Source organism: Coptis chinensis, chromosome 1, assembly GCF_015680905.1.
Source record: "Coptis chinensis isolate HL-2020 chromosome 1, ASM1568090v1, whole genome shotgun sequence".
NCBI lineage: Eukaryota > Viridiplantae > Streptophyta > Magnoliopsida > Ranunculales > Ranunculaceae > Coptis > Coptis chinensis.
Window position 1 is genome coordinate 23,614,000 of NC_141456.1, and position 27,665 is coordinate 23,641,664.

A 27,665-nucleotide genomic window follows, 5' to 3' on the forward strand; every position below is an offset into this window, starting at 1 on the left:
GGCTTGAAAATTTCCTGGAAGTTGTATACTGACTGTATTCCAGATCGTGTACTCCTATAATAGTGTTTAGAGTTTAGCGATGGTTAATCTCTTTCTTCCCATTTTGCCCAAATTTATTAATCAATACGCCCTGACCATACCACGAGAAGTATCACTGATAAGAAATTTCCAGGTCTTGAGTCTTGACTATATTGTGGCTTTTCCCTACCAAGAGAAATATGAGTGATAAGAAATTTCCAGGTAATGACTTTCCAGGTGACTTTTCTTCCAGACTATCCACATTTATGGCTGAAGAATACCCGAAGTTCATTTCAATGCCTTCACCTCATTTTACAACATGGGCATTCTTGTTTTTGTTCAATACTTCAGTCTTCTTCTTCTTGTGTTTAGCTGATAATCCTAGAACATCAGAAGTTAATCTATACTGTGGAAAAGTTGGAGTGCTAACTAACACAACAAATTATATCAAACTTTGTTATACAAATAGAAGGTATAACTAGATATGTTGGAAGTTGGGGTACTTTTGAGTCTGGTACTAATCCAACGTTATACGGTTTAACTCAATGTATGAATGACCTTTCACATACAGATTGTCTTCTTTGTTTTATGGAAGCTTGAACTAAGCTTCCTCGATGTCTACCTTCAGTTTCAGGTAGAATTCAACTTGATGGTTGTTTTCTTAGGTGGGATAATTATAATTTTTATGATGAAGCTATGGACAGTCAACTTGATAGAAGAGTGTAATTCAACAGATGTTGCAACAGAGGAGTCCTTGAAGTTGGAATTTACAGCTAGAACTAAACAAGTGACTAGAAATGTTATGCACACTGCTGTTACGAATGGTGGGTTTGGTGTCACCGAGATGAAAAGAGGAGCTGTCAATCTCTATGCTTTGGCTCAATGTTGGAAGACTGTTAATAGGACTGGGTGTCAAGTATGTTTGGAGAAGGCTGTGAGTGAGGTTAATCAGTGTTTGCCAGGGAGAGAGGGAAGGGCAGCGAATACTGGGTGTTACTTAAGGTATTCGACAGAGAAGTTTTACAATGAGGGAGGAAAAAATGAGGACAAGGGAGGAACAAATGGGGACAAGGGAGGAAAAAATGGGGACAAGGGAGGTAAACAATCTATTTTTTTCTTGGCCTAGTTTCAGTTTCTGTTTGTATGAAATTAAGTACTTTGATTGTCATTAGTTCTGCAATTCCAGAATGTTAAATTATGTGAGTTGTCAAGGCTGTTCTGTCGATATAACGCTTCCAAACATTGATTTGTTGTAAGCAGATTGTCCAATTCACTTTTCTAAGCCGTTGGTTTTGTATATCTGATGAAGGGGAAATTATAGTTTTGCTGTGTTTTCCTCTCTCTGGTTTCCTATTTGGTTAAGGCTGTATTGTTTATCTTGGCCTACATTTTAGTGTTTAATTTTGTCAACGAGAAGGTGATCGAGTTGCTCTGCAATTAGACTTACAATAATAACATGCCACATTTGTTTCTATGGTTCATATTTTCAGGGTTCTTTAGTGTACCGGTGATTATAGCAACTGTTGTAGCGGCGATCGCCTTTTCAATGCTGACTTTGTTTGGTGCTTGCTTGGCCTACAAAAGATTTACAAAGATGAAAAAAGGTACAACTTAAAATCAGTGATAGGATCAACTTGAATACGAACAATTTAATCTGTAATTATTTTGTGTTTTTTATTTAGCCATCTTATTGCATTTTCTAGAGCACGAAAGTCTTGGTCGGCTTCTTCCACTGTACGCAAGTCCAATTTGAATTTTAATTATAGCAAAATGGGCACAAGCAAACATATTGCAACAGTAATGATAAACATGACCATAGAAGTTTTATAAGCACAAACTTATATTAAGCGAATTTTCGTGCAAAGAAATTTAATTTCCTAACTTGATTTTCTGAGATGGGGTTTGGTGCAAGCCTGCAATGCAGCTAGCTTTATTGATGCAAGGTTTGATGTAAGATTTTTAATTTAGTTATAGCAGTGGGGACGTCGGGTTGCTCAGTCTTACGGATAAACTTGCTTATCATGTGAAGTGATCACTCATGATGCTTAAGTTGTTGCACTTGTCACCAAAAAATAAAAAAAGTTGTTTTCAGAGTGCACTCTATAAGTGTAATATAACAGAAACATTTACTCTTTGTTCTAAAGTCTAATTCCTTCTGATTGAAATTGATGTTTATCTTATGTTATCTGAGCTGAAAATTTTGGAGTTTTACCAATAGGTGCAATGTCTAGCTTTGCTTTGTGTATGTAAAGAGGACTGCACTTAAGTTTGTGAGTTAGTAAAATGCTCTGTCTTACTAAGTTGTGTAGGACCTCATTCAGTTAGTCCAGTAAATAATTTGATTAGAAGAAAACGCATGGAGAGGGAGACCGAAAGAGAATAAGCCATTAAGGAATTTTTTCCCCTTCTATATCAACAGCTCTGCAAACGAATTCATCCAAAAGAGTTGTGATTATAGTAGTTTCTACAGTAACTGCAGTGATACTAACAGCTGCCATCGCCATTTCTTATGGCTTATGCTGGAGGACAATTGATGGAGGTCAGAATCTATACAGAATTACACACATCTTCTGTTCTATAAAGTATGTTGGTGCATTAACAGATCGATTACACGATTTCACCTTCATATGCTAGGCTACATGGACACGCCATATTTTGAAAAAAATCCGTGTCGGATACGTATCCACGTGTCCGTGTCGGACACATATTGCATGTAATTTATCTCGAATTTTGATATTTTGCCGTGTCTGACAATTCGTATCCGTGTCTGATACGGCGTGTCAATGTAACCTAGTTCATATGTAATGTTTTAGAGCTACGCCGTTAAAGGTGCATTAACTAGCTAGTGCTGGGCCTATGCAACAGTACGTAGGCACTCTTAGGCATAAGGCGCTAGGGTTGAGTCTAGAGTCTAGGTTGAGCCTAGGTGCGCATATGACTGCATACTTTTAATATCTGTATAAAAACTGAAGTTTCTTATCAAGAGCTTTATATATACTATAAACCAATATCACTTCTCTTCCAATTATTCTCAGCAAAAACGATTGGAGCAGACATATGATATATATTGGTATTTTGCTGCATTTATAATGACGCAGCTCATATGAGGAAAGATGTGGATGAAATCAGCAATGTAGAATCCTTGCAATTCAACTTTGGTACAATAAGAGCAGCGACAGACAACTTCTGTAATGCTAACAAACTTGGACAAGGCGTCTTTGGCTCTGTCTACAAGGTTTTGATTATATACTTTTTTGCTATTTATTAGAAATGAATTGGATATATAACGTTTTCTATTGGATTATCTACTTGTTTAAGGTCTGTCTCTTGTGAAATTGTGACAGTAAAAAGTTTCCACAGGGTAGGCTTTTGGATGGGAGAGAGATAGCTGTGAAGAGACTCTCAAGAAACTCTGGGCAAGGTGTAACAGAATTTAAGAATGAGGCTCTATTAGTTGTCAAACTCCAGCATCGGAATCTTGTAAAGCTTTTAGGTTTCTGCTTGGAAGAGGATGAAAAACTTCTCATATACGAATTTGTGGCAAATACAAGCCTCGACCAGTTTATTTTTGGTTTGGCTCGAAACTTCCTCATAAACCATTTCAGCTTATCCTCTTTAGTTGCAAAACACACTGCTGATGCAGTTCACGAAGTAGTGCTTTACTCTACCTTAGAGTTAGTTTAAGAGTAATTTGCTTTGATATGTATGAGCTATATATACTAGTTCTATACAGATCCAATCAAACGTACATATCTGGATTGGGAAGGACGCCACCAAATCATTGGAGGGATTGCTCGAGGTCTTCTTTATCTTCACGAGGATTCACGTCATAGGATTGGTCATCGTGATCTCAAAGCTGGGAATATTTTGTTAGATGCAAAAATGAATCCTAAAATTGCAGATTTTGGCATGGCAAGGCTTTTTGCTATGGACCAAACTGAAGACAGTACCAACAGAATTGTCGGAACATAGTATGTGTCAGAACTTGCTTTCCAATATTACTTCCAATGAATGTTATTCAGCTTCTTACCAATAACAGTAGTTGAAGAGAGGGTGAATATATTCTCTACGGTGGAACTCATCAATCTGATTAATTTCTCATACAGTGGATATATGGATCCAGAGTATGCAATGCATGGGCAGTTCTCAGTGAAGTCAGATGTCTTCAGTTTTGGTGTATTGATTCTAGAGATTATAAGTGGCCAGAAGAACAAGTGTTTCTTTCAGTCAGAACATGCAGAGAACCTTCTAAGTTATGTAAGTACGGCTATGTACTTCGTTTCTGTCTAAATGATATCTTCATTTTTATATACTGGTTCAGTCCATACAATGGTGCGAACTGTATTCTAGGGATATTCAATTCCCTGAAGACATTTGCTTTCCTAGATTCATGTATGATAAATGAATTGTTGCAGGCGTGGAAACACTTGGAGGGAGGCACAGCTCTAGAGTTAATAGAACCAGCACTGAAGGATCAGTATTCAAGAACTGAGGTGATGTGGTGCATACACATTGGGCTGCTGTGCGTTCAAGAAGATATTGCGTTGCGTCCCACAATGGCAACAGTTGTTTCCATGCTCTGTCACCCTCCCATTACCTTCAACGCCCGCATTTTTTGTTAATGGAGGACATACAGATCAACCAAACCAACCATTCTTGCCTGACCCGTCAATAATACATTCCATTAACGAAGTATCCGTTACCGAACTATACCCTCGATAATGCTTGAAGGATGAACGGTATTGTCTAGGGCAATTGTTTCCATCCTCAACAGTCGAGTCGCGTGTCAATAATGTGTTACGGGTTGTAGGATGTAGGATATTTGCGTCAGAGTAAGACATGGCGAAGTTTTGAGGATGCAAAAAGGGCAACAATGGCATGCACTTTCTTTTCTCCCATCCATTCTAACCTGGCCTTCGCTAATCAAATGCCCAAGGTTGAAGGTCCGTCGGGCAAAGAAAGTCGATCACACTTTCCATTTTCACAGGTACTTTTATTTTTATTTTTATTTATTTATTATTATTATTATTATTATTATTATTTTCCCATAAGACCGCCTATTAGCATATATCAAAAAGATTATACCTATCAGTCTTGACTTGATCAAAGCTAATTCGGACAGAGAAAGGAACTTAACTGTTACAACCCAACTGAAAATCAAACTTAGCCGATTCATATGAGCACGGTGAATCAAGCTCCTAGGACAGTTAACTAACTTGGAGAATATGAAAGACTGCTTGAGGGTTACATATATCCTCCACAAGACTTGACAAATTACAAGATACTTCGGGAACACCGCCATTAAGCATGCGCACCACACTCTGACAATCTGAGCAAACCACAACACTATCAATCTCCAATAGCAACACTTTGTCCAATCCAAACAGATACAAACCAAGTTACAATTTGTGCCTTTTTTGTGAAGTCAACTCAAAAGTTTGCATACACTCACGCTCTTAAGAATTTGAATTGACATTGGGTACTTTCTTTTAAAGAAGTTGTGGGCTTGACATCCATGTTCCATGTGCTGAAGTATTGCAAATGGATTCAGTTTTTTGAACGGAATTGGTTCATTTCAGAGTATCAGCTCTTGACTGCTTAGTTAGATACTTAGATGCCGAGATAGATACCCTGTGAGGTGGTGAGGCCTCGTGATGTGCGTGACTCTTTAGCACCCTTCCTTTTTTTGGGCACTGAGATCACTGACTTTTTTGATACTGGGCATGAGTACGTGAATGAGACTAGTCTAGTTGTATACTTGTATCACACAAGTGCGTCACCTAATAGTTGCTCTGCGCAAGCCATTTCCAACCATATGGAATCATTAATTTTAAGGACCATTGCTTTGGTGACATCAAAACAAACTTGTTTATTTCTCTCATGCAAATCGATTATCAAATCAATTTTATGGTAGAGCCCATGAAAGCCCCCAAAAACGCACGGAGGTGACAAACGGTGGTGATTGTTGGAACCAGGAAAGTGAGAGATTTTGATAATGTGGCAGATTTTGATAATGTGGTGAGGTATGGAAGGTACATATCTGGTTTGTATTTGGGGTTGCCAACTTGCTGTAATGGTTTTTCATGAAAAATGACAGGCCCCTTCTCATAACTGGGCTTATATGTGGCGAGGCCTGCCAAAATCATATCCTTAGCGAGGAAAACCCAAAAACAAAGACTACTGATGCCAGCTTGATGCGTTGATCACCTGCTTGATGGGTGATTTATTCATTTTATTGTAGGTTCGATATAGTTTTGTGATGCATGATTATATCTTAAATTATCACTTCTATTGATTGCCCCCTATCAGTCTATCGCCATCAGTTTTTTTGCAAGAAAGCGCGCTAAACCCGGCCTACAAGAAATGTGATGTTCCATGACTTCCATCATATACTTACATATGATCAACTGATCGAAGAAACATGCATGCAAGAATATTTCGTTTTTACTAATTAACATGCATGTTCAACAATCTCCATCACAGTCGATTACTATAATGTCGATCACATAAACCAATTATTGGTCCAAACTCCAAACTGTACCACTTGCCTGAGACTTTGATATATCATCACCATTTTATGTAGAAATTAAAGGAGTAGTATTATTGATTTTGTTAATTAATTAATCAGAAAACGGAATATTCATAATATTTAGATGTAGGCATGTAGCTATTTTCTTCAATTTAAAACACTTCGAAAACACCTAATTCGACTTCAAATCGTTGAAGGCGACACATAGTGACAGATTGTCTTAAGGTAGTGTGTTGTTGACTTGTTTCAGTATTTTGTGACGTTTTCTTGGACTGTTGATACTACGAGACTACAACCGCGTACATGCCATGGTCGGAAGTCTGGCCAACTGGAAGATTCTTGCGTGCGTGGCTAGCTGGATTGAGTGGATTCTTGATGATAAGACCACCTTGCGCGCCTTAGTTATCTTCTACTCTTATACAGGTTAGCCACGTGCATGGTCCCTCTTTTGCTCCAAGTCAAATAACCTTTGCTTGTATCACTCGAAGAAGCATATCAAAAAGATACGATCGTTATATTGTTTAAGTTGCTTGCTTGAAAATTAATCTACTTCATTTGAAAACGTATCGTATTATTATAAATCTTTAAACTTTTAAAAGCAATTAATGCACCATAAGTGTTCACTTCAATTATACCTTGGGGGCATTATACAAATTAACTGAACTCTAGCTTTTTCTCCATACGTTGAAAATTGAAATGGTTGAATAATTGTATTAAAACCTTTGTTGGATACTAAAAGTACAATCAGAACTAACTAACTAAGAGCATGTTTGTTTATTGGAAGTTTAAGAGCTTAGTGCCGAAAGTTTGGCGTTTTAGGACTACGATAACACATTAACTTTTCTTGTTAACAGTCTGCTGTCTGCGTATATTTCACAAGCATAGTGAGCATGACGAGGGAAGCTTCTTGGTTACATCTCCCTGACCTTGAACTGACACCTGGTCATGTTATAAAAGAACAACAAAATACAAACACAACCGTCCTTCTCTATGATCTGCAGTAGCAGTTCTCCAACTCGTGGCTTTTATCAATTGCCAAGGGAATCCAAAGTAGTATGTTATGGACTAGGGACCTACATATTATTTGCCTATTTTCCCCGAAGTAACTAAATATTTAAACTAATTTAACAAGTTGAGAGTGCAGTGCCTGTCACGCTATATTAAAAACAAATGCGGCATATAGTTCAAAGTTACAAACCAAATGTTCTCTTTTAATTCCTCACTTGAATATTTCAAAATTACTATTTAAGTTGTAGAAAATTTAGCAGTAGTGTGTGTTCGTGTGCCCATGTTAGCAACTTGCCGTCCTTTCCTGACACTCTACGATCATAATGGTCCATGGATGAGTAAATAGTGGTGGTTTTTTTGTTCGACATCCATATATCGTGTGTCGATCAGTCGATGTTTCACTTGTTGAAGTCTAGTATAACACTCCGTTTATTTTCTTTGCTTTCACTATTTATTAGGGTTTAAAAAAAATATAATAATATTAAAAAAAAAGAAAATTATAAAAATAAAATAAAATAAGATAAAAACGTGGGAGAGTTAAAGAGGTTTGGTTACAACCGAACTCTCCCTTTTTGTTGGTTTTTTTCTCGTTCTTGTAAAAAAAAAAAAAAAAAGACACAGAAAGAGATGTACAAGAGAGGAGTGTTTACTGGGGGAGAGTGTTTGAGTGGAGAGAGAAAGAGTTTTACTCAAAGAAGAAATGGAGGTTTCTTGATGTGGGATTTGCTGGCAACAGAAACGTATCACGAGTAAGTAGTCTAATTAAGCCTTATTTTCTCTCCAAATTTATTGAATGATTATCATAGTAATTATCTTAAATATGTACTTGTTTTATTTATTGGAACATTAGGAACAAAACATATTAATTTGATAAATGTCATATACGTTATATGGTGATATTGTGTGACTGATTCAAAGGTTTTTATCAAGGCCAATAAATTCATAGTTATATTACCTTGAGTCCAGTGTAGTGTTTTTGGGTATAGATTATATGTTGTCTGACATAAATCGACTTTACATAAGTGCAAAATATGTGGCTGACAAATCGACTTTATATGGGTGCTTTTGTGCAAAATTATAGATTCTATCAAAATAGTTATTAAAATATGAGTATAAGTTTCGAAAATGTACAAAATATAATACTGCTCAATCTATTCATTTTTGGTATATGCGAGATTAACTGGGTGTGTTGTGTGGACATTGGTGGTCTTCATGACAATCATAACTCTTTGAATTGTTTAATATATATATAGTGAACTTAATTTGCTTTTCAAAGTAAAAGATCGGTTATAGCTCTGTATGACTTAATTTGATTTGAAGTGTCTTATATAAATGAGAAATCTTGTTTTTGTGTTACTAACCTTTTGCATGACTTTGGTTGCTTTGAAATGACTTATATGTATGAGAAGTACGGGTGGGTTTTGCTAAGGAATGTTAATTTGATTATAGCTACTGACGCCAAGGTTTTCTAGTGATATATGTGTCTTCATGTAAATATAATTATGGAAGTGGGTAAACAGTTTAGTGATTGAATTGAAGTATATGTCAGAGTTTGGTTTATTTTCATTAAGGTTCGGTTATAGCTATTGTAATATACATGACCATTGCTTATGCTCAAGCCTAGTTTTCCTGACTTTGAGCTAATCTTGTGCGTTGCTCGAGTTTTATTTTGGAACTTGTTAAAACATGAAAAACCACGTTCCTAGTTTGAGTATACTTTCTAGAACAAGAAGTCTTTCTTCATTTTATCGTGAGTGTGAAAAGTTATGCCGTCGATAAGTTACACCGTCAGAAATGTGTCTTCTGAAAATCAGGATCTGTGTATGTGTTGGAATCGAGTTTTCACATAGTTAAAGTCAGATTCAAACTCTTGTCAAAACATGAAAAAATAAGTTTTATGTGTCTGCTTTCCAACCCAATTGGCCTCGTTGCATTCCGAGGTCTGTGGTGGTAGATATAATGTTTGGAAGTTTGGTTGACAGAAAACAGTGTGTCAGAAATCAGTTTCTGTGCACTGTGTTCAAATCCAGTTTTAAAATAGTTAGGTGAGAGTTAGATTTTTATAAAACATAAAAGAGTAATATTTGGAAGTCTTCTTTCTATTCCAATTGGCCTCATCGCATTCTGAGGCCGGTGGAATTAATTATGACGTCTGGAAGTTTGATTGGCAGAAAACAGTACGTCAGAAATCAGTTTCTGTGCATTGTGTTCTAACCTAGTTTTCGTACACTTAAAATGAGATTGAGTATTTTTGTAAAACATAAAAAAATAAGTTCTGTGTGTTATCTTTTCAAAGCAAAAAGCCTCGATGTATTTGGATACCTGTGGAAAGAGTTGTGTCATTCGGAAGATAGTTCGTCAGAATTCTAGTTTGCTGAAAAATTAGGATTTTTACCATTTTCAACTTAAGTTTTCTTCTAGATAGGTTGAGGTTGGGACTTCGAGTTCTACATGAAAAAGTATGTCTACATACCCTAGTTTCTAAATATTAAGTTACATGTCATTTGGATGAATGTAGGAAAAACTATAGTATTGACTATGTGGCTGATAAGAACTACGAAGGCTTGATTCCAATCTTAAAAGATTTGGATACGTAGGCAACTTTGAACAAAAGTGCAGCCACTACACTATATTATATATTATATATTAGTTATTAGTTATTGTGATAATTAACTATATGTGTATAATGTTAGTACTTAATTGTGTACGTGATTGTGGTGGTTTAAAATGTATTCACGAGACATTTAACTAATATATTTGTATTGATTGAACTTTTTTATATCTATGATTTATAAAATTGATAATGAGGTGAGTTGATTAGTTATTATGTTTGGAATCTTTAGTAATGAATTATTGTTTGAGACAATGTTTGTTTTGTAATAAAAATATTATAATAACTGAGAACTCTTGAGTGTTAAAATTCGGTGTAAAAATGTCCGGTGAAAATTTAATATGTCGCCCACATCTTTAGATCTCTCCACGCCTCTGTGATAAAAAGAAATGTTTATGACTAATGATGTCATGTGAAAAGCCGCCTTAAAGAGGAACTAAGGCATTCGCCTTGCGGGTTGGCTGTATTCCTTGAATGTACAGGAATGTAGGTATGGATATTCCTTGAATATGGCGGGAATGACCCATGAATGACCTGTTAGTATTATGATGGGTATTCCTTGAATGTGGCGGGAATGACCCAAGGTATTCATTGAATGTGCCATGAATGACTTGTAAGTATTATGATGTGTATTCCTTAAATGTGGCGGGAATGACCCAAGGTATTCATTGAATGTGCCATGAATGACCTAATATTTTGTTATGCCCAAAGAGGCTTTGTGATTATGTATATGGAAAGCCTAGAGATGGCTGTGACTCACAAGTTACGAGTTTACAAGATGAAAATATATTTCATGGAAGCGATATTCCCGCTTGGGACATATGTCTTGTAGTGGTACTCGGTGTGAGTGAGGCACACGGATATGTGTAATTTGGCAAATATGTGTAGTGTAAATCGTGGAGTAGGAACTAAAAGTTGGGCTGTGTCTTTGAATAAATGAGTCAACAAGATAATTAATAAGCAAAGTAAAAATATTGATGGAGTTATTGCATATGATGTATATGCTTTCTTATGAGAAACGTATACGTGGTTTGTATGAGTTGATACTTACAAGGGATGAATGTACTCCTTGGCTGTGATATTTCCCCGTTCTCATAAGTAGACGAGTGATTTTTAAGTAAAAGTATATGAATTGTGTGATGTTATGGATGTGAAGTGTGACTGTGAATAATATTAATAAATGATGGTGATTTCTATGTGATTGCGAAATGACTATAACTTGATATCTTCTTACGAAAATATTAATGACTTGTGATAGTCTGAGATCTATGGTTATGCACGCAGAAACTTTATGACGTAATGATGTCATATGAATGACTATCCTTGATATAGGTATTATGATAAGTTGTATTCCCCGAATATGCGGGACGAACCAGGTTATATCAATTAGACTTAAATGTCTTAAATGAGGTTTGGTTATGAATGGAAATTTAACTTGCTGAGATAAATCATTTTATTGTGATGTCTAACTCTATTTTACAGGAAGGTAGGATCTATTAATCTTTTCTGCAAAGACGTAAATATCCTACTCTAAGACGACGTGTTGGCTTAAAGGTAAGGTATACCAAACTCATATTTAATTAGGTTATCATATGTGCATTTAATAAATGGAATGTAAGTGGTATTGTATTGTGAGTTATTTTTGGAAAGTGGGAATGATCAGTACTGTTATATGAGATTCTTGGAAATTGTATATTGGGGGTGAAATCTTACTTGGGAAGAAACTACATGCCGTTTTGAAAAACGGAACTATATTGTCTTCCAAGTTGAAATGGTTGGTAATGTTATGTTTATTAATTTGAAAGATTATTATATATTTTGTTGTTAGTTTACTCATACCAGTAAATTCAATTTGCTGACCCATGTTTGCTTTGTTTTGCAACGTGGGTGTGTTCTTAGGAACATAGATGGTGGAGTGCAGTAGATGAAGACACGTGATTTGGATTTGCTCTTGGAGTCTTCTGGTTTAAAGTTTTTCGAAAGTGTACGGTTTTGAATTGAAACAGATGTAATAGAGTTAGTTAGTAAAAAATTTATTTGTAAATGAAGCGTTGTTCTTTCCGTTTTAATTTGATCTCAGATTTTAATATCGTGGTTGATAATATGTTAGTGGGTTTTGTTTCACCCCGGGTTTCCAGATGATTGAATATCAGTTTTAATTTTTCTAGAAATTTGGGGTGTGACATCTAGCAAGCATGAAGAACTCTTATCTGTTCTGTATGCGACCAGTACAAGAAAAGAAATTGGTCCAGACCAATCCCGGGCCAAAATTATTTAACTTTTTTTTTTTTTTTTTCGAAAACACTCACAAACCCAATTTTCATATGAAAATAACTCTTGAGGATAAATAGTCAAGATTTGAAATTAATATATTATGATTTTATTCTTTCTGTCGTTTTGGTATGAACAATATATAAACAATTATTGTTCATACCTCCTCATATATGAACCGTGTTTGTTTATATACCAAATAAGTGAACATACCTTATACATTATGTTGAGGTATATCGTTCATACATATTTGAGGTATGAACAGAGATTGTTCATAACTTATGTTAAGATATGAACATTAATTGTTTATATCCCAAATATGTACATACTCTAATAGGCGTTCTTACTGATCATACATTATGTTATGGTATGACAGTGATTGTTCATACTCCAGTATGTGTTTTTTTACTGATCATACATTATGTCGAGGTATGAACAATTATTGTTCATAGCTCATGTTGAGGTCTGACTATTGATGGGTATGATCGATCAATATTCATACTCCAATAAGTGTTCTCACTAATCATACATTATGTTGAGGTATGAACACGATTTATTTATTCATACTACATATTCTGAGTCATTTTGGTTGGACCGGGCCGTTTTTTTTATATTTTGTATCAGGAGTATACTTGTCATAAAATCTATCCGGTTTGTGTGAGTGATTATAAAAAAAAATGTGGATTTGAAAGTGATTTTTTCTTCCTTTTTGTGGAGTTATTCTCTAAGGCTGGGTGCAATGGCTCCCCATTCCTTCAAAAGTGGAGGGAGTGGCGGTGGTTTTTGCCCTTCATCTCTATTTAACTCTCCATATATAGAGAGTAATATGGAGGAATAGAGAGTGCATTCCATGCCACTTGAAATGGAGTGGTTTGTAAAAACCCAAACGGCGCCACTTGAAGTGGCGTGGAATGCATTTTTCAATTTCATACCGCGCCATTTGAAGTGGCGTGGTTTGTAAAATCCCAAATGGCGCCACTTGAAGTGGCGTGGAATGTTTTTTTTTTTTTTTTAAAAATTCCGCGCTGGTCAAAGTGGCGTAGAATGGTCCGAACCATTGGACACCAAAATTGACTCGTCATCCTCAAAACACTATTTTTTTTGGAATGGAGATAGAGGGTGATGCACCATTGGACTCAGCCTAAGCGACCAGTATGCCATCACTATATTGCAATTAACGGGGAGAATTAGCAAGTTGAAATATCAATTTTATGCATGATTCTATCTGCCCAAGATTTCAACCATTCAACCAATGCAATTTGTATGATATTTTATGCTCCATACACTAAATTATCAGGCAATATCGGCAAATTGAATCAACTTAATTTGTGGCTAGTGCGTAGGTTCTACTTTAAACTAGTAAACCGCTTAAGCGGTGAGGAACGACGAACGAGTGAAGTTTAAAGAAATATTGGAGAGGAGAGAGATTACGTACATTAGAAAGATCGGGGAGAGTTTGAGGAAATCAGGAGACAGATCCTTGAGAGTTCGAGGAAACCAGGATTTAGACAGGACATTTGAGGGGTGACAAACAAGTGATTTTTTCTCCCCCAGTGCAAGGACACTCTGCTCATTCGATAATTCTTTTCCTTGCGATGAAAACTATTGAAATCATCTCTTGAGAACTTTAATGCAGCTATCTTTGGGGGCATTGAACATCTAGGAGTTTTCAGCAGATCCTTTCTTTTAGTAAAGCTATCATTTCAATAACCGTTCAATTCCCTATTAAAAGTTCAAAACTACGTTTACAAACTCAATTATTATCAAGACAAAATTTCAACACCAAACTAGTAGTAATTCTGGAATACCATATTTACCGCTGGGATTATTATCTCCCGAAAAAAACAAACAATTTAATTTGGAACAAAAAACTGCACCGTTTCAGGTTGGACAATTGGAGATAAATTGACGGTTAAGTTAATTAGCAAATATTCAAATCCAACAACTAAAAGTCTAAAACAACAGTGGATGATTCAAGTCTTGTCTAGAAGTATATAATTGACGTCGATGGCCTGCGCCCTTCATTGTTCAAACTTCAAAGTTCAGACTTCAGACTGGCATAAATTGGGCTTCTTCGAAAAATGTATATGCTAGCACATTTCATATTTCCCATACTTAAGGACAAAGATTCGTCGGGACTAACATGGCAAATAAAGTTCTCTCACGCGTTATCGAACCATTGATTATTTGATTTCTCGTCAAGATTTACTTACAGAAGTTTTGCACATCTATATCTATTTATCTATATATATATATATATATATCAAAGACCATTAATACTGAGTAGTTGAGAATGCTCCAGTGACCCACGTCATCCCCCCTTTTTTCTCTCAAAATGACACATCAGATTTTATCTAAAAAAATGAATTCTACGCCTTTTTTTGGCGATTTCAATTGTTGAGAATGCTCCCAGTGACCCACGTCAGCCCCCCTTTTTTCTCTCAAAATGACACATCAGATTTTATCTAAAAAAATGAATTCTACGCCTTTTTTTGGCGATTTCAATTGTTAGCCCAAAATATATAAAAACCCAAAATAGATAAGTAGATAAAAACCTCTTTCTTAAATCTTATCTCCATTCTTAAATCTTATCTCCTCTCTTCAAACTTCTCTCTTATTCTTCTCCCCGCAGTAATTAGATGTGTATCAGAAAAGAGTTTAGATTCTTACCAACCCAATCCGGTTCCACCAAACCCTTCGAATCAGACCCAGCAGGTGAGATTATTTTTTTATTTAGTTTTCAAATGCATGTTGACCCCAGGACGATGAGGTGGATGAATCGACAACTCTTCCAGGTTTGACAATATGCTCATCGAGTTTTTATTACCTTTTGGTCTTCTCTCTTTTATTTGTTAGCGGTAAGATCTGATACTTGATAAACTTTTGGCGCAGTTCAAATGGCTTTAATATTTTCGCACACGCAAAAATATCCAGATGAACCGCCTCTTTTGAATCTTAAAAGGTGGGTATTGTCTTCCTTTTGGATGTCACCATGCAAATATTTTATCAAGCTGGTTCATTGCCCACTTTTCTTTTTAATCTTGAAGATAGTTGCTATATGGGATTCTACCCTCGGTTGATTAAGAAAACTACATGTTGCTTTCCCACCTCTTTCACTTGGTTTACAACAAGGTTAATAAATTTGTTTTATTGGAAGTGGTTGCGTTTATGATTCAATTTGTTTACTTAGTTTTCAATTTTAGAGATAAGCTGAAAATTATGCACTTGACCTTTCGCGACAAAGCATTCTCATGCGGTCACCAACTCCTATTTTGTCTGTCTTATTGATGGAATACAATTTTCAGGTATTATGCACGGTATTTGGGATTTTTGATGTTTGCGGTTGGTGTTAATTCAAGTGAAAAAGATTTCATTGAAGCATTCAACCGACCAGGAGTTATTCTTGCTGGATATGTTGGGCAGGATTGTTGTCCTAAAATTTATATGATGTAGTGACTTTTGGTGTATCTGAATGCAGATTTACTCCAAGCTATGCCACTATGAGAGGCTTCTCTCCAATCACTATGCCTGTGAAACAAGCCGTCTACATCTGTGGGCATGTTGGAAGGAAAATGTCTAGCTATACCTATGATGCTGTGTCGCAGTTACCATCTAAATCTCACAGATTCTCTGTTGTAGTGACTTTTGGTGTATCTGAATGCAGATTTACTCCAAGCTATGCCACTATGAGAGGCTTCTCTCCAATCACTATGCCTGTGAAACAAGCCGTCTACATCTGTGGGCATGTTGGAAGGAAAATGTCTAGCTATACCTATGATGCCGTGGTCGCAGGTTACCATCTAAATCTCACAAATTCTCTCGTCGCATGCGGGGAATGATGCTATTAGAATTTTCCGTGAAATGATGGAGCCACGAGTTCATGCCAAACGTGATAACTTCTGAGAATGGCAATGCATTCATGGTACGTTTGCCAAATCCATGTTGAAGATGGGAGCAATAGAAGTACTCTTTGGAAATGCAGGGGAAATAAGGAACAAATTCTGAATTTGAACATTTGAAAAGAGGAGAGAGAGGACCAAATATTGAAGTAGAAGCTAGCCATGTTCCGTGTATCTTTGGATGGGGTTTCAAAATTTTCTACTTTAGATCGGTGGACACCGTGATAAAGAAATGACAAAACATTGAAATGGTGGCTATGAGAATCGATAATTGGATCTACTTTCACTTTTTTTTTTTACTAAATTGGTTTGGTCATTACTGCGGATGTTAGTAAGAGAGAGAAAGTGAAGTAAATAATTCGGTGACTTTAGGTGATGACAAGAGGCGGAGTACGGTGATCGGACTTCGATTCGATGTCAAGCTTTGTATTAGATATCACCGCATGAGATGAGGTAGTTGTATGCAAGCCCATCTCTTTTAAAGCGAGTTCTCCTCGATTTCTTGTGGTGGCAATTTGCTTTGTCGGTGAGACCGGCTTTAATATATAAATTGGCCATTGTAGCATATGTGCTCCGGTCCATTGAGATATGAGATTGACTCTCCATTTCTACAAGAACTTTCTCCATTTCATCAATATTAGATCTCGCCCCATAAGAATTGATGCATATTATCAGAATCGAAGTTATGCGGGGCGACACCATTTTCCTTCATTTCATTTAACAGGGCCGGGGACCTTTTTATACTCACCGGTGTTTGTGTAGAGACACATGAGGTCATTGTAGTAGAGAGGAGTTGAAGCAAAACCATTTTCTTTCATTTTCTGCAGATGGGACACGGATTTATCGGTTAGGCTGCTCGACATAACAATTCAAGAGGCGCCATAAGTTTTATCAATTTTGTCTTCGCCGCTCAAACTATTGAAAGTAGCTCGTGAGAATCCAAACCTCGAACTCTTCCAATCAGATCTAAGCTGCAGAGCACGTTCCCTCGATGAAAATGTGCACTCAACTTTCTTTTCCATCCATTCGAAACCCGAGGAACAATGTAACCATGCGAAAAGGTCATGTTAAAAGTAACTTAAAATATATCAAATGAATAATTAAACAAGAAAACAATAGTATAGCTACTAACATGAGTGCAGCGTTCTAACTTATCTCACACTCTCGTATGGATGACTCTCTCTTTTTCTGACCATAGACTAACAGTCTTGAGCACTTTTATCAATTTTTTTGTCGGCACCTTACATGGGACCACAGAAAAAAAACTTTGCTTTTGGGGTTTCACCCAAAGAGCTAGCTACTTATTTCCTTTTCGTGCCAACAACAAAGCGGAATCTTGTGAAAGACTCTCGAGAGACTTGTTTTTACCCATTAACACACATATAACATTGCGCATCTGAAGACTTGGAATGTCTTTCCCTTACCCGACTTGCCTCATGTTGATGCTAGACCCATAGTTCGTGATTCCGAACGAAACTCCGGAATTCCGCCCGAAATTTTGGTTTTTCAAAAAAACAGAATTCCGAATATAGAGTCGAAATATCCGAAATTCCGAATATAACAAGAGTCGAAATTTAATGAATTTCGGTTTTTGAATTTGTCGGAATTTCAAAAATTCCGAAATTCCGAACTATGGCTAGACCTATTGGTAATTGGAGAGGGTGTTTCGGCAATTGAATTTGACCAAAGCAGAAGAAGCATGTATGTGACCATACTCTCCCTCCATGTTGCAGGACATGAATGAATACTTAAATAATATATATAAGTGATGTACGAACCAACTGGAATAGCATAGACCCTCGAAAGATGCGTACTTTTAGTCACTCTTTTGTTGGCTTCCAAAACTAAAATGATATGTTGATAATGAAGTCCGGATAATGATAGGCTGCTTCATCTCATTTTGATTATTACCGTGGGGGAGGAGATTTTTGTCATGCTTTCTAAGAATGAGCTCCTTTTATTTTGCGGTGTCCTTTGTGAAGATGAAAAACAAGCGGTTCTTTGTGAAGAGTCAATTGCAACACGACTTGCGGACCTATGTACGACAAGAACCCTTGTCCATGGTGCTCTTATTGTGTCAACCATCCTTAGTAGTCCGGACTTAAAGAGCACGTGGCTGAAGGAAGTCAAGGTAACCCCTAAGTTCTAAGCGGTTCACAATATTATCTTAAATTCTTAATTGTTAACTATGATATTTTTTCTCAAGTGCAGTGAACATAAGCTGTTCTATTCACCTTTTAAGGATTAAATTTGGAATTTGGTCTAACGTGTCCCTTGACAATGAGCTCATAGATGTTTTGATATTTGGAAATATAAATTGCTTTTGTCATGTTACTACCTACTTGATATCAAATTGCGGGTTAAGTTCTTAATTCGACATTCAAAATAAAAACAATCTTTTCTCTACAGCAAAATGTGACATTAAAGGATTTAAATCCATGTGTTGAAATTCACTATGGTATCCCATCCATTTGCATCAATTCTTGCTTTTGATCATTTTCAAATGACTCTTGGCTATTGGGACCTTTGTAAGTTTTTTTTTTTTAAATATTGTGTGTATGAAATGTTTTACTTATTAGGCTATTACTAACTATTATTAAGTTAAGTATGCATATCCATAAAATATATGATATATCCGTCATCTTCTTTCTCGTGGTGCATTGAGTCGACTCTCTTGCATCCATGACCCTATTTGCACCGTCGGTTCTTGTTTATACGTTTAAATTTTAAACTTGGATATTACATGTTTGTTCATTTGATGCTTTTGCTTCTTTACATTTCTTAGTTTCAATATGTTACAAGATTTCATGGTTTTATGTAATGATAGATGATGCAAAAGGATCGATATCATGTTGGAAGGCGATAGTCGCGATTACTAGAAAGAGGTAGCACAAAATGCGAAATAGTTTCTTGCGAGTCTTCTTAATTAGTTATTATTTTCCTGCATATCTTTAAGCCTCTTCGTTGTTGAATTGATCATAGTCTCATTGAAAATGTGGATCCATCCACCGTGAATCGCGCGGTATAAAGATTTGTTCGATCGATAAACATTGGATTTGTATTATAATTTCGGATTCTCGAATCGCCGATTGCCATAATCGGGTAAACATTCTAAAGGTAGAATCATGGATTTGTAAGGAAACCGGTTCAATTATTTATGTTTGTCCACTTTAAACTATATTATTTTCAAGCTGGCTTTGGACATAGACATGGCCGACTCATATTGTTTGCAAGATAAGGAACAAATTCTTTTGATACCTTAACCTTAGGTTCATCAAAGCTGCTTTGCTCCCCTTAGAGAGGGTGTTTTACAAAGTTTTTGTGTAGCTCTAACAAGAAAAATTATCGTAAAAGAAAATTGAAAGTAAGGATGGTATATGTCACAGATTGCTCTAAGGCATTTGTTATCTCACTTCATATTACGTGTACGACATCATTTTTTGCCTTTGATTTTAGGTCAAGCTTAACTCTTCTCTTATGGGTTTGTTTGGCCTTTCACTTTGCATTGGTTGTAAGAGCTAGACCCTATACCAAAGTTTCTGATGTGAGGAAGTATGGTGCTGTGGGCAATTGTAAAATAGACTGCAGCAAGGTTAGTAGTTTTTTACTCTATTTCTTTTACTTTTTCGTTTCATTGAGTGCTGGAAGCCTAGAACCCAGGTAGGCACTCACCCCTGTTTGGGTAAGGCCCAAGATTTTTGCCCTACAAGTTAGGGGAAATACTATAAGACCTTCAAGGATTATACCTACAAAATCGCATTTTATGTGTTCTGTGTTATATATTAGGCCTTTGTAAACTGATTATGCTATATACTACTCATGGTGGGTATGTTTACGTATATAGCCAACTAGGTTTTGCAGCTTACTACTACAAGGCTTGGTTAATATTGATGAAGGGACTATTACTCTCATAGGTATCATTGCATAGTGGTTGGTAATATTTTATTTTGATCCATGATTATTGTAAATAGTAATTATAGAATACCGTGTTGAACAGTGTAATGGTTTTGTCAATTATTAATCCTGATGAGGCTGTTGCTTATCTCTTTAAAAAAAAATAGAAAAACATAAACTCTTCAAACAAAGTATGCAATTAATCATTAGCTATCAATATACATATATTATTTATTCAAGTGGACTTTAGGCTTTTGAGTCATTAGCTATTTATGTAGTAAGTCCGGCCATAGGCCGGGCCAAATGGCTAGTATCTATATAAAAGCTCGCTATTTTCCAAACCGTGCATTCTCATTCACTCCTAAAAAATAGGCAACTCTATATATTAGTTTGACCTCCCTAGATTTGCTATTTTCTCCTTCTTTTATTCTTTATTTATTTGGTTCTCCTAATCTCTTTTAAAACGAATCCTAATAAAATAAAAGTCCTAAAAACTACTAAACCAAATTCTTAAAATACTAAACGAGGATGAAAAGATCAAAGTTTGCCAGAAGAGATCACCATCCGTTGTCTGCTATGTTCTTTCACTACTTTTGCTTCATTATATCAAGGCAAACAGGTTCATGCATATGCTCTTAAGATGGGTCTGGACGTTGATGTCCCTGTATGCAACACTCTCATTACCATGTACACAAACTGTTTGGATCTCTCTGCTGCATTCAATATCTTTGACGAGATGACTAGTAATCTGGATTCAGTTTCTTGGAATGCAATTCTAACAGCATGTCTGCGTCACAACCAGCCCAATGACACTTGCTAATTCCTAAAACTAATGCATACTTCTGAATATAAGATTGATCATATAACACTGGCAATGGATTAAAAGCGGATTTGATGCAGACACTTCGGTTAGCGGATGCTCACAAATATTTTGAATTAATGACTCATCCTGACGTCATCTCTTGGAGTACTTTGATTGTGGGGTATGCGCAGTTCGGCTATGGGGAGGAAGCTCTCAAACTTTTTGAAACAATGAGAAGTGCAGGTATCAAGCCAAACAATGTCACCTTTGTTGGGGTTCTCTCGCGCTGACCATGTTGGATTGGTAGAGGAAGGGTGCAATTACTACAAAATCATGGAGTCCGACTATGGGATTAGACCTACAAGGGAACACTTGTTGTTGTGTGGTTGACATGCTTGCCCATCTTTGGGAGTCCGAAGGAAGCCGAGAACTTATCGGTCAAATGTTATTTGATCGACATTGTGGTGTTTAAAACTCGCTTAAAGCATGTCGAAACCGTGGGGATGTAGAGGTTGCAAAGCGTCAGCAGATAGTGTATGGAAGCTGGATCCGTCGATTCAGCATCTCATGTGTTACTCGGCAACATCCTTGCATCGACGGGTAATTGGGGTGAGGTCGCCAGAGTAAGGAGATTAATGCTGGCAGAGGTGTTAGGAAGGTTCCCGCCAAAGCCGGATAGATGTTAAGAATCGAGTCAATGTATTTTCAAGACAAGACGTAGAAAACATACAAATATGGACCGGATATATTCAAGATCTTGGAAGGTTTATATTTGGAGATGGAAGCTAATTGTAGTCTTGAGGAAAAAGTTGCCTCGGCTAAAAGCACTTCACAAATAGAACCAACAACCCGATACTACCTTATTTAAATATATCAATACCGGGATCTCATATTTGCCTATTTACATGAAGTCCGCCTATGTCTTGCTCCATTGAAAGTGGGTGGACTCTGCCAGAGAAGAGAGTTGAGAAATTAACAAAACAAGCTGTAAAGAATGTGTGGGAGACAGATAGAGATGAATGTCTCAAGGGTCCCATGGCTCCTCAGACAGTGTTTCGACTTCAGGGTTAGTAGGAGCCCTGGAGTACTAAAAATTTGAGAACATATCTAATCGGTAAAGTTTGGTCTAAATTAAAGCCATCCCATCGAACCGGCTTATACTGAAAAGAGCACAAAATACACATCCAAATTAATAATAAAATGTGAATGCCACGACTTTGTTGGTTCAGCTTTTCCACGTACAAAGTGGAGTTGTTCTGTACAATGGGAAAGCAGAAATCCCACCAATTAACATGAAAGATCAAGCACTCCCACAAAACACATACCTTGGCAAGGCCGGTTGGCTCTCATCTTTTTGATGTTCCCACGACTTACACTCTTGAGAAATGTCGAGGAAGCCAACTTTGGTATGGCATCATTGGAAGAAACAAATAGAGCTATCTGCATACATGTAAAAACATTGTCCGACTATTGGACAAATCAAACGACAAGTGCATAAAAAGATAAAAAGAAAGCATCAAAGGCGGGATATGGAGAATCTCACGGTTTTGTACTCAGCAATGTTCCCTGAGGCCTAGATCTCAACATACAAGGCCATAACCTCAATTTCACACAACAAGGCTCATAAGGTTTTAACCTTGATTCAAAATCATAGAGTACCCCCAATGAATTTTTTATGCACCAAAAGGACCTTAACAGAAAATCTAAATCAATGTCCCTTTCATTTAAGGAAGCTTATATGCTCCAAAAAAATTGATAATTTCTAATCTTGAAGACGAGCTGATAAATTTAAAGGAATGATGTCAACCGGACCACCCAAATTATATGGGATGTTGATGTAACTGAGAACCCATGACCCCATACCTCAATAAGACTTAAAAGGTAATCATGGTGATAAGTTAAACTAACATTTCAAAATGCAGAGTAGCAAATTACAGGTATTTGGTTATAGTCAATTGTCACATCTATTTAACCAAAACGTAGAGTGGTTGCACATCATATCTGTCACAAGGTATTGTAGAATCTACAGACCAATTGGATCTTCACGTGACTAGATGAATAAAAACACGCAAGACCAACATTAAGAGTTTTTAGAAAGTTGAGTTTGATATAAGAAGTTGAGTTTTTGGTTTAGTAGGTTTTAGGAATTCAAAATCTAACTCAGCTGCTAGGTTTGACAGTTTTAAGAAATAAGAAGTGGAGTTTTTGGTTTATTAGGTTTTAGGAATTTTGTTTTATTAGGATTCGTAGAGTTTTAAGAAATAAGAAGTTAAGTTTGTACGTGTGTTTTGGAACCTGTAATAATTGATATAAACATGCAATGTCATATAGTCGTTACTGATTGATTCAATTGAATACTATTCTATTATTTGGACATGCGTAACTAATTAGCTCTAATCAAATAGGAGGGAAGGAGCTATTTTGATGAACCCCAAAGGGTGAATTTGGCATGTGAGTGAACCTTGCTTCAAGATATTGATGATGCAAAGGTAATGGAGGTTATCCTTGAACTTAATGTATGTATTGTGGAATTTGAGAACGGAAAAAAAGTGTTGAATTTATGCACATTATACATTTCCTATGAACTATATTTGGACTTTTTCGCATAAAAAAACATAGATAACTGGACTTGTTATGCTGAAAGATCTGCTTTGTTCTGCTTCTGCCTACCAGCAAACTATTGTGTGATGTTCATACTAATTATCTTAACATTAAGATACTGAAAACGTGTTAGTATGAATAGCGGCATAGGTTGATTTGTCCTACATCCATCAGTTGATATTTGTTCCTTTTGACCCACCTTTCAAAAGGAACATCAAAGCGTGCTTGAACCAGTGGTAGAGCATCAAAAAATAGAGCAAAACCTAGAGTAGCAAGAAGGACAAGAATAAAATCAAAGGAAAAAATAGGTATTGTTTCAATCTTAATACCTATATTCACTCTGTGGGGAAAGGTATGCAGTGGTAAGGTATTTCAAGCACAAACCTTCTCTATGTTAAGCTACTATTCTATTTGACTCTACACCTCCACTTTTTCAAGTGGACTTTTCTCTGTGGTTGTGAAGTTGTCATGGTACACAATACCTCATGATATCAGTTCATATACCTTCTCCTCTTTTTGTTGAGTTATGTTATACACTAGCACAAATATTGCGGCAGAAAAACACTAATTGATTGATTTTGCAGGCACTTATCTAGTTTTAAGCAAATCAGAATGTAAACTTAATCGATCTAATCGAATGAGTTATTTAGCGGACAAAAGGAAAAGGTCTCTTGGTATTGAGTGTATGCAAAATCAGGAAAGAAATGAATTAATTAAAACAATTTCCAAGCAAAAAAAGTGACCTGAAGAAGAAGAGGAAAAAATCCGTTGTTGCTGAGTTTAATGAGTCTATATCAGTAGACGAAGATTATTATTCACAAATGAGGAGTAGTGAATCAGATGGTGATGAAGAAGACATATCAAATGAAACTGAACATAAAAGTAATATTTTCAATATATTTTAATTTTTTATTATGATAAAAATTCCTAAACAAATTTATATGTTTGTGTTTAACACAGGAAATTGTCATGAAGCCTGGAATTTTGGAGAGCTAAAGTTTATGTGTTCGTTTTGTGGAGCAATACTTTGGTATGAAGAAAGGGTTGGTAGAACAAAGCAGACCAAGAAACCAAAGTTTGGAATATGCTGCCTACATGGAAAAGTTCAGCTTCCTCTTTTAGCTGATGCACCTCCATTCCTAAACCAGCTACTAGATTTTGAAGGTGGTTCAATGTCTACAAATTATAGAGAAAACATGAGGGCGTATAACATGATGTTTGCTTTCACATCAACTGGGGGAGTGGTCGATAAAAAAATAAACAATGGTAGGGGACCATATGTTTTTAAGATCAGCGGACAAAATCATCACAAAATTGGTTCCTTGCTACCAATTCCAGGTACACTTCCTAAATTTGGGCAGTTATACATATATGATACAGCTAATGAAGTACAATACCCTCTTCAAAATATTTTAAAATATTAGATTCTTAGATATTAGGATATTAGATTTTTTCCGTAAATATGATTTTCTTCAATGAAAAATTGAGCAAATAATTAATCATTTGAATTTTCGTAATAATTCTATTTTTACATGTTCTTTATGAGTTAATTTGGTTTTTTCCCTTTGTGCCAGGCCAGACTCCTAAATTTGGGCAGTTATACATATATGATACAGGTAACGAAGTGCAAAATAGATTGAACTCTTTTAGTAAGAAGATTGAAAAGAAGAAACCGTTGGATCCAAACATTATAGCAGGACTCATTAGTATGTTAAATGAAAACAACAGAATAGCTGAGACTTACAGAATGGCGAGAGATCGTTTTGAAGAATCTGAAACCGCTGATGTTAGTATAAGACTCATTAGCACAAGAGGAACTGATGAAAGGCTCTACAACTTACCCACTTCTAATGAGGTAGCTGCTCTCATTGTTGGTAATGGAAATGAATCTCAAGGTCACCGTGACATTATTGTTGACAAAAAAGGATACGGCCTAAAGAGAATTGATGAAAATTTTCCAAGTTTTATGTCAATGCAATATCCTCTCTTATTTCCTGACGGAGCTGATGGATATGTGCCTGAAACCAAGTACAGAAATGGTAGTAAAGTGGGTAAAAGACAACATGTTGCCATGAGAAAGTACTATGCATTTAGAATGCAAATGAGAGGAAATGAAGGGCTAACAATACTCAAAAGTAAATGATTGAAGCTACAGTTTTGGGTAGATGCATACACTGCTGTTGAGGAGATGAGGGTTTCATGGGTTAGAAATAACCAACATACTATTCGTGCAGAATTGTACCAAGGTTTGGTTGATGTTGTTGTTTCTGGGGACACTAAACCTGCATCTGTTGGTAGGCGATTAGTTTTACCATCATCTTTTACAGGTAATTAAGTCTATTGAAATCCCCAAAATTCACTTACAAGTTTTAAAAATAAATTTATAATGACAAATGATTAGTTTTACTATTGTCTTTTACAGGTGGTCCAAGATATATGGTACAAAATTATCAGGATGCCATAACCATTTCCAGATGGGCTGGAACTCCTGACATTTTCACCACATTTACTTGCAACCCCAAGTGGTCTGAAATTCAAATGGCATTGGACAAGGTTTCTAAGGGACTAAAACCGAAGATGCCCCGATATTGTTGCTTTGGGTATTTGAAATAAAACCGCACGAGTTAATGGTGATTTCTGTGGCGTAAACATTTTGGTAAAGCTTGGGCAGGTCAGTCTTTATAGTTAAATGTTTTCACATAAGTTTTAAATGTCAATGACCCTACTTTTGAAAAGTTAAACAATAAATATGTCCTAACTCAAACACATTTAGTCAAGCTCCTACACTATCCTGACTTAGCATAGAAAACAACATAAATAACCATGGACTTAGCATTCATGTAGCGCCACACACACACACACCAACCAAACACAAAACAGTACAATGTTTTCTTTGTTTCTTTTTTACTTTTTACCTATTGCACATGTTCTTTGCAATGTTTGTTGCCATAATTTAGTAGATGTTATAGTTGATTTAGTATGTGTTTACCTGGTCACGGAATGGGATTGCCTTCTTTTTACCAAAATCAAATTCCTTAGGATTATAGTGAACAGTGGAATCAAATAAGGGAAAAAGAAAAATCTTCAACCTGAACAAATGAACAACATTTGTTAAATTCTTTTATATTCTCTGCTATAATTACCTTAGCACACGCCTTTGCTAACCCATCAAACGTGACATATTTATCTCCAGAGATATTGATTGCTTGCTTTCTCATTACCAAGAACCTGAATAAAGGCAGTGACCAAATCCTGTAACAATTAAATAAAAATAAAATAAGAAGTAGTTATAGCTGTAAATTTGAATTGTACATTATACTTGAGATAAAGATTTTAATCTTTTAACTTTAACATTGCCAAGTTAGTTATTTGAACCCCGAATTGGATTTGGAATTGGACGACCGACTTTCAATCTTTCGGAACAATAAAATAATGTCCTGAAAGCATGTCTTCTACCATAGATTGCATCTGAGCAGGACAACTGTGATTGTTAAGGGATATTTCCCTAACGTAAAGGCTCTTTAGTGTATCTATTGAAAACTGAAATATGAGAGTTGTCCATTTTGCCTAGGACTTACTTTGCAGTATCATACTCAAAATAGATGCTATACTAAAATCCATACTTTCCTATAGTTTCCAAAAAAAATGTTTTTTTGCATAATTTGGTAGTTAATGCCCTGTTTGATTTAATGATCTTTTCTTATACGAAAAGCTTACCTTATATTCTTTTATTGTCTTTTCTTTGTTTTTGCAGCAATATACACAATAGAGTTTCAGAAAAGAGGATTACCTCATGCTCATATATTGCTTTTCTTGGATAATGGTTCCAAGCCTAAGACACCTGCTCAGATAAATAAGTTAATATCAGCCGAGCTTCCTGACCCAGAAGATAAAGTTGCGTATGCAGCGTGATTATGATTTATGATACACGGACCCTGTGGAGATAAAAATCCAAGCTCACCATGTATGTTGGAAAATAAATGTTCTAAACACTATCCGAAGGCTTTTAGCAGTGATACTACAATTGATCAC

The 27,665-nt window shown here is 36.0% G+C and overlaps 1 protein-coding gene, 1 long non-coding RNA gene and 1 pseudogene across 4 annotated transcripts; all 3 read left to right on the forward strand.

The window, feature by feature from the left end:
• Window positions 1-123: 123 nt before the first annotated feature.
• Window positions 124-12,235, forward strand: LOC147523032 (cysteine-rich receptor-like protein kinase 10; annotated as a pseudogene). The gene is made up of 10 exons (XR_015215501.1): window positions 124-1,115; window positions 1,509-1,622; window positions 3,117-3,253; window positions 3,379-3,589; window positions 3,752-3,989; window positions 4,125-4,275; window positions 4,434-5,005; window positions 6,798-6,970; window positions 11,649-11,720; window positions 12,066-12,235. The product of XR_015215501.1 is annotated as a cysteine-rich receptor-like protein kinase 10 (transcript).
• Window positions 12,236-14,748: 2,513 nt separating this feature from the next.
• LOC147523033 (uncharacterized) lies at window positions 14,749-17,164 on the forward strand. 2 transcript variants are annotated; one of them, XR_015195854.1, is made up of 3 exons: window positions 14,749-15,232; window positions 15,330-15,569; window positions 15,743-17,164. It is a non-coding gene; the product is annotated as an uncharacterized LOC147523033 (long non-coding RNA). The 2 variants fall into 2 exon arrangements; XR_015195857.1 differs by having other exon boundaries at window positions 15,330-15,399.
• Window positions 17,165-20,870: 3,706 nt separating this feature from the next.
• LOC147523034 (uncharacterized) lies at window positions 20,871-27,545 on the forward strand. Its single transcript, XM_086569294.1, has 7 exons — window positions 20,871-21,015; window positions 21,117-21,275; window positions 24,594-24,971; window positions 25,208-25,768; window positions 25,868-25,960; window positions 26,056-26,223; window positions 27,388-27,545. The coding sequence occupies exons 1-7, from the start codon at window positions 20,871-20,873 to the stop codon at window positions 27,543-27,545; spliced, it is 1,662 nt and encodes a 553-aa protein (XP_086425420.1).
• Window positions 27,546-27,665: the final 120 nt, after the last annotated feature.

Bases quoted from the DNA above. Each gene is read 5' to 3' on its own strand.
- LOC147523034 (XM_086569294.1), top strand. From the start codon at position 20,871: ATGGGTCTGGACGTTGATGTCCCTGTATGCAACACTCTCATTACCATG. The intron at 21,276-24,593 runs GTATCAAGCCAA...TGTTTAACACAG, and splicing joins TGAAACAATGAGAAGTGCAG to GAAATTGTCATGAAGCCTGG. The intron at 25,769-25,867 runs GTAAATGATTGA...CTATTCGTGCAG, and splicing joins AGGGCTAACAATACTCAAAA to AATTGTACCAAGGTTTGGTT.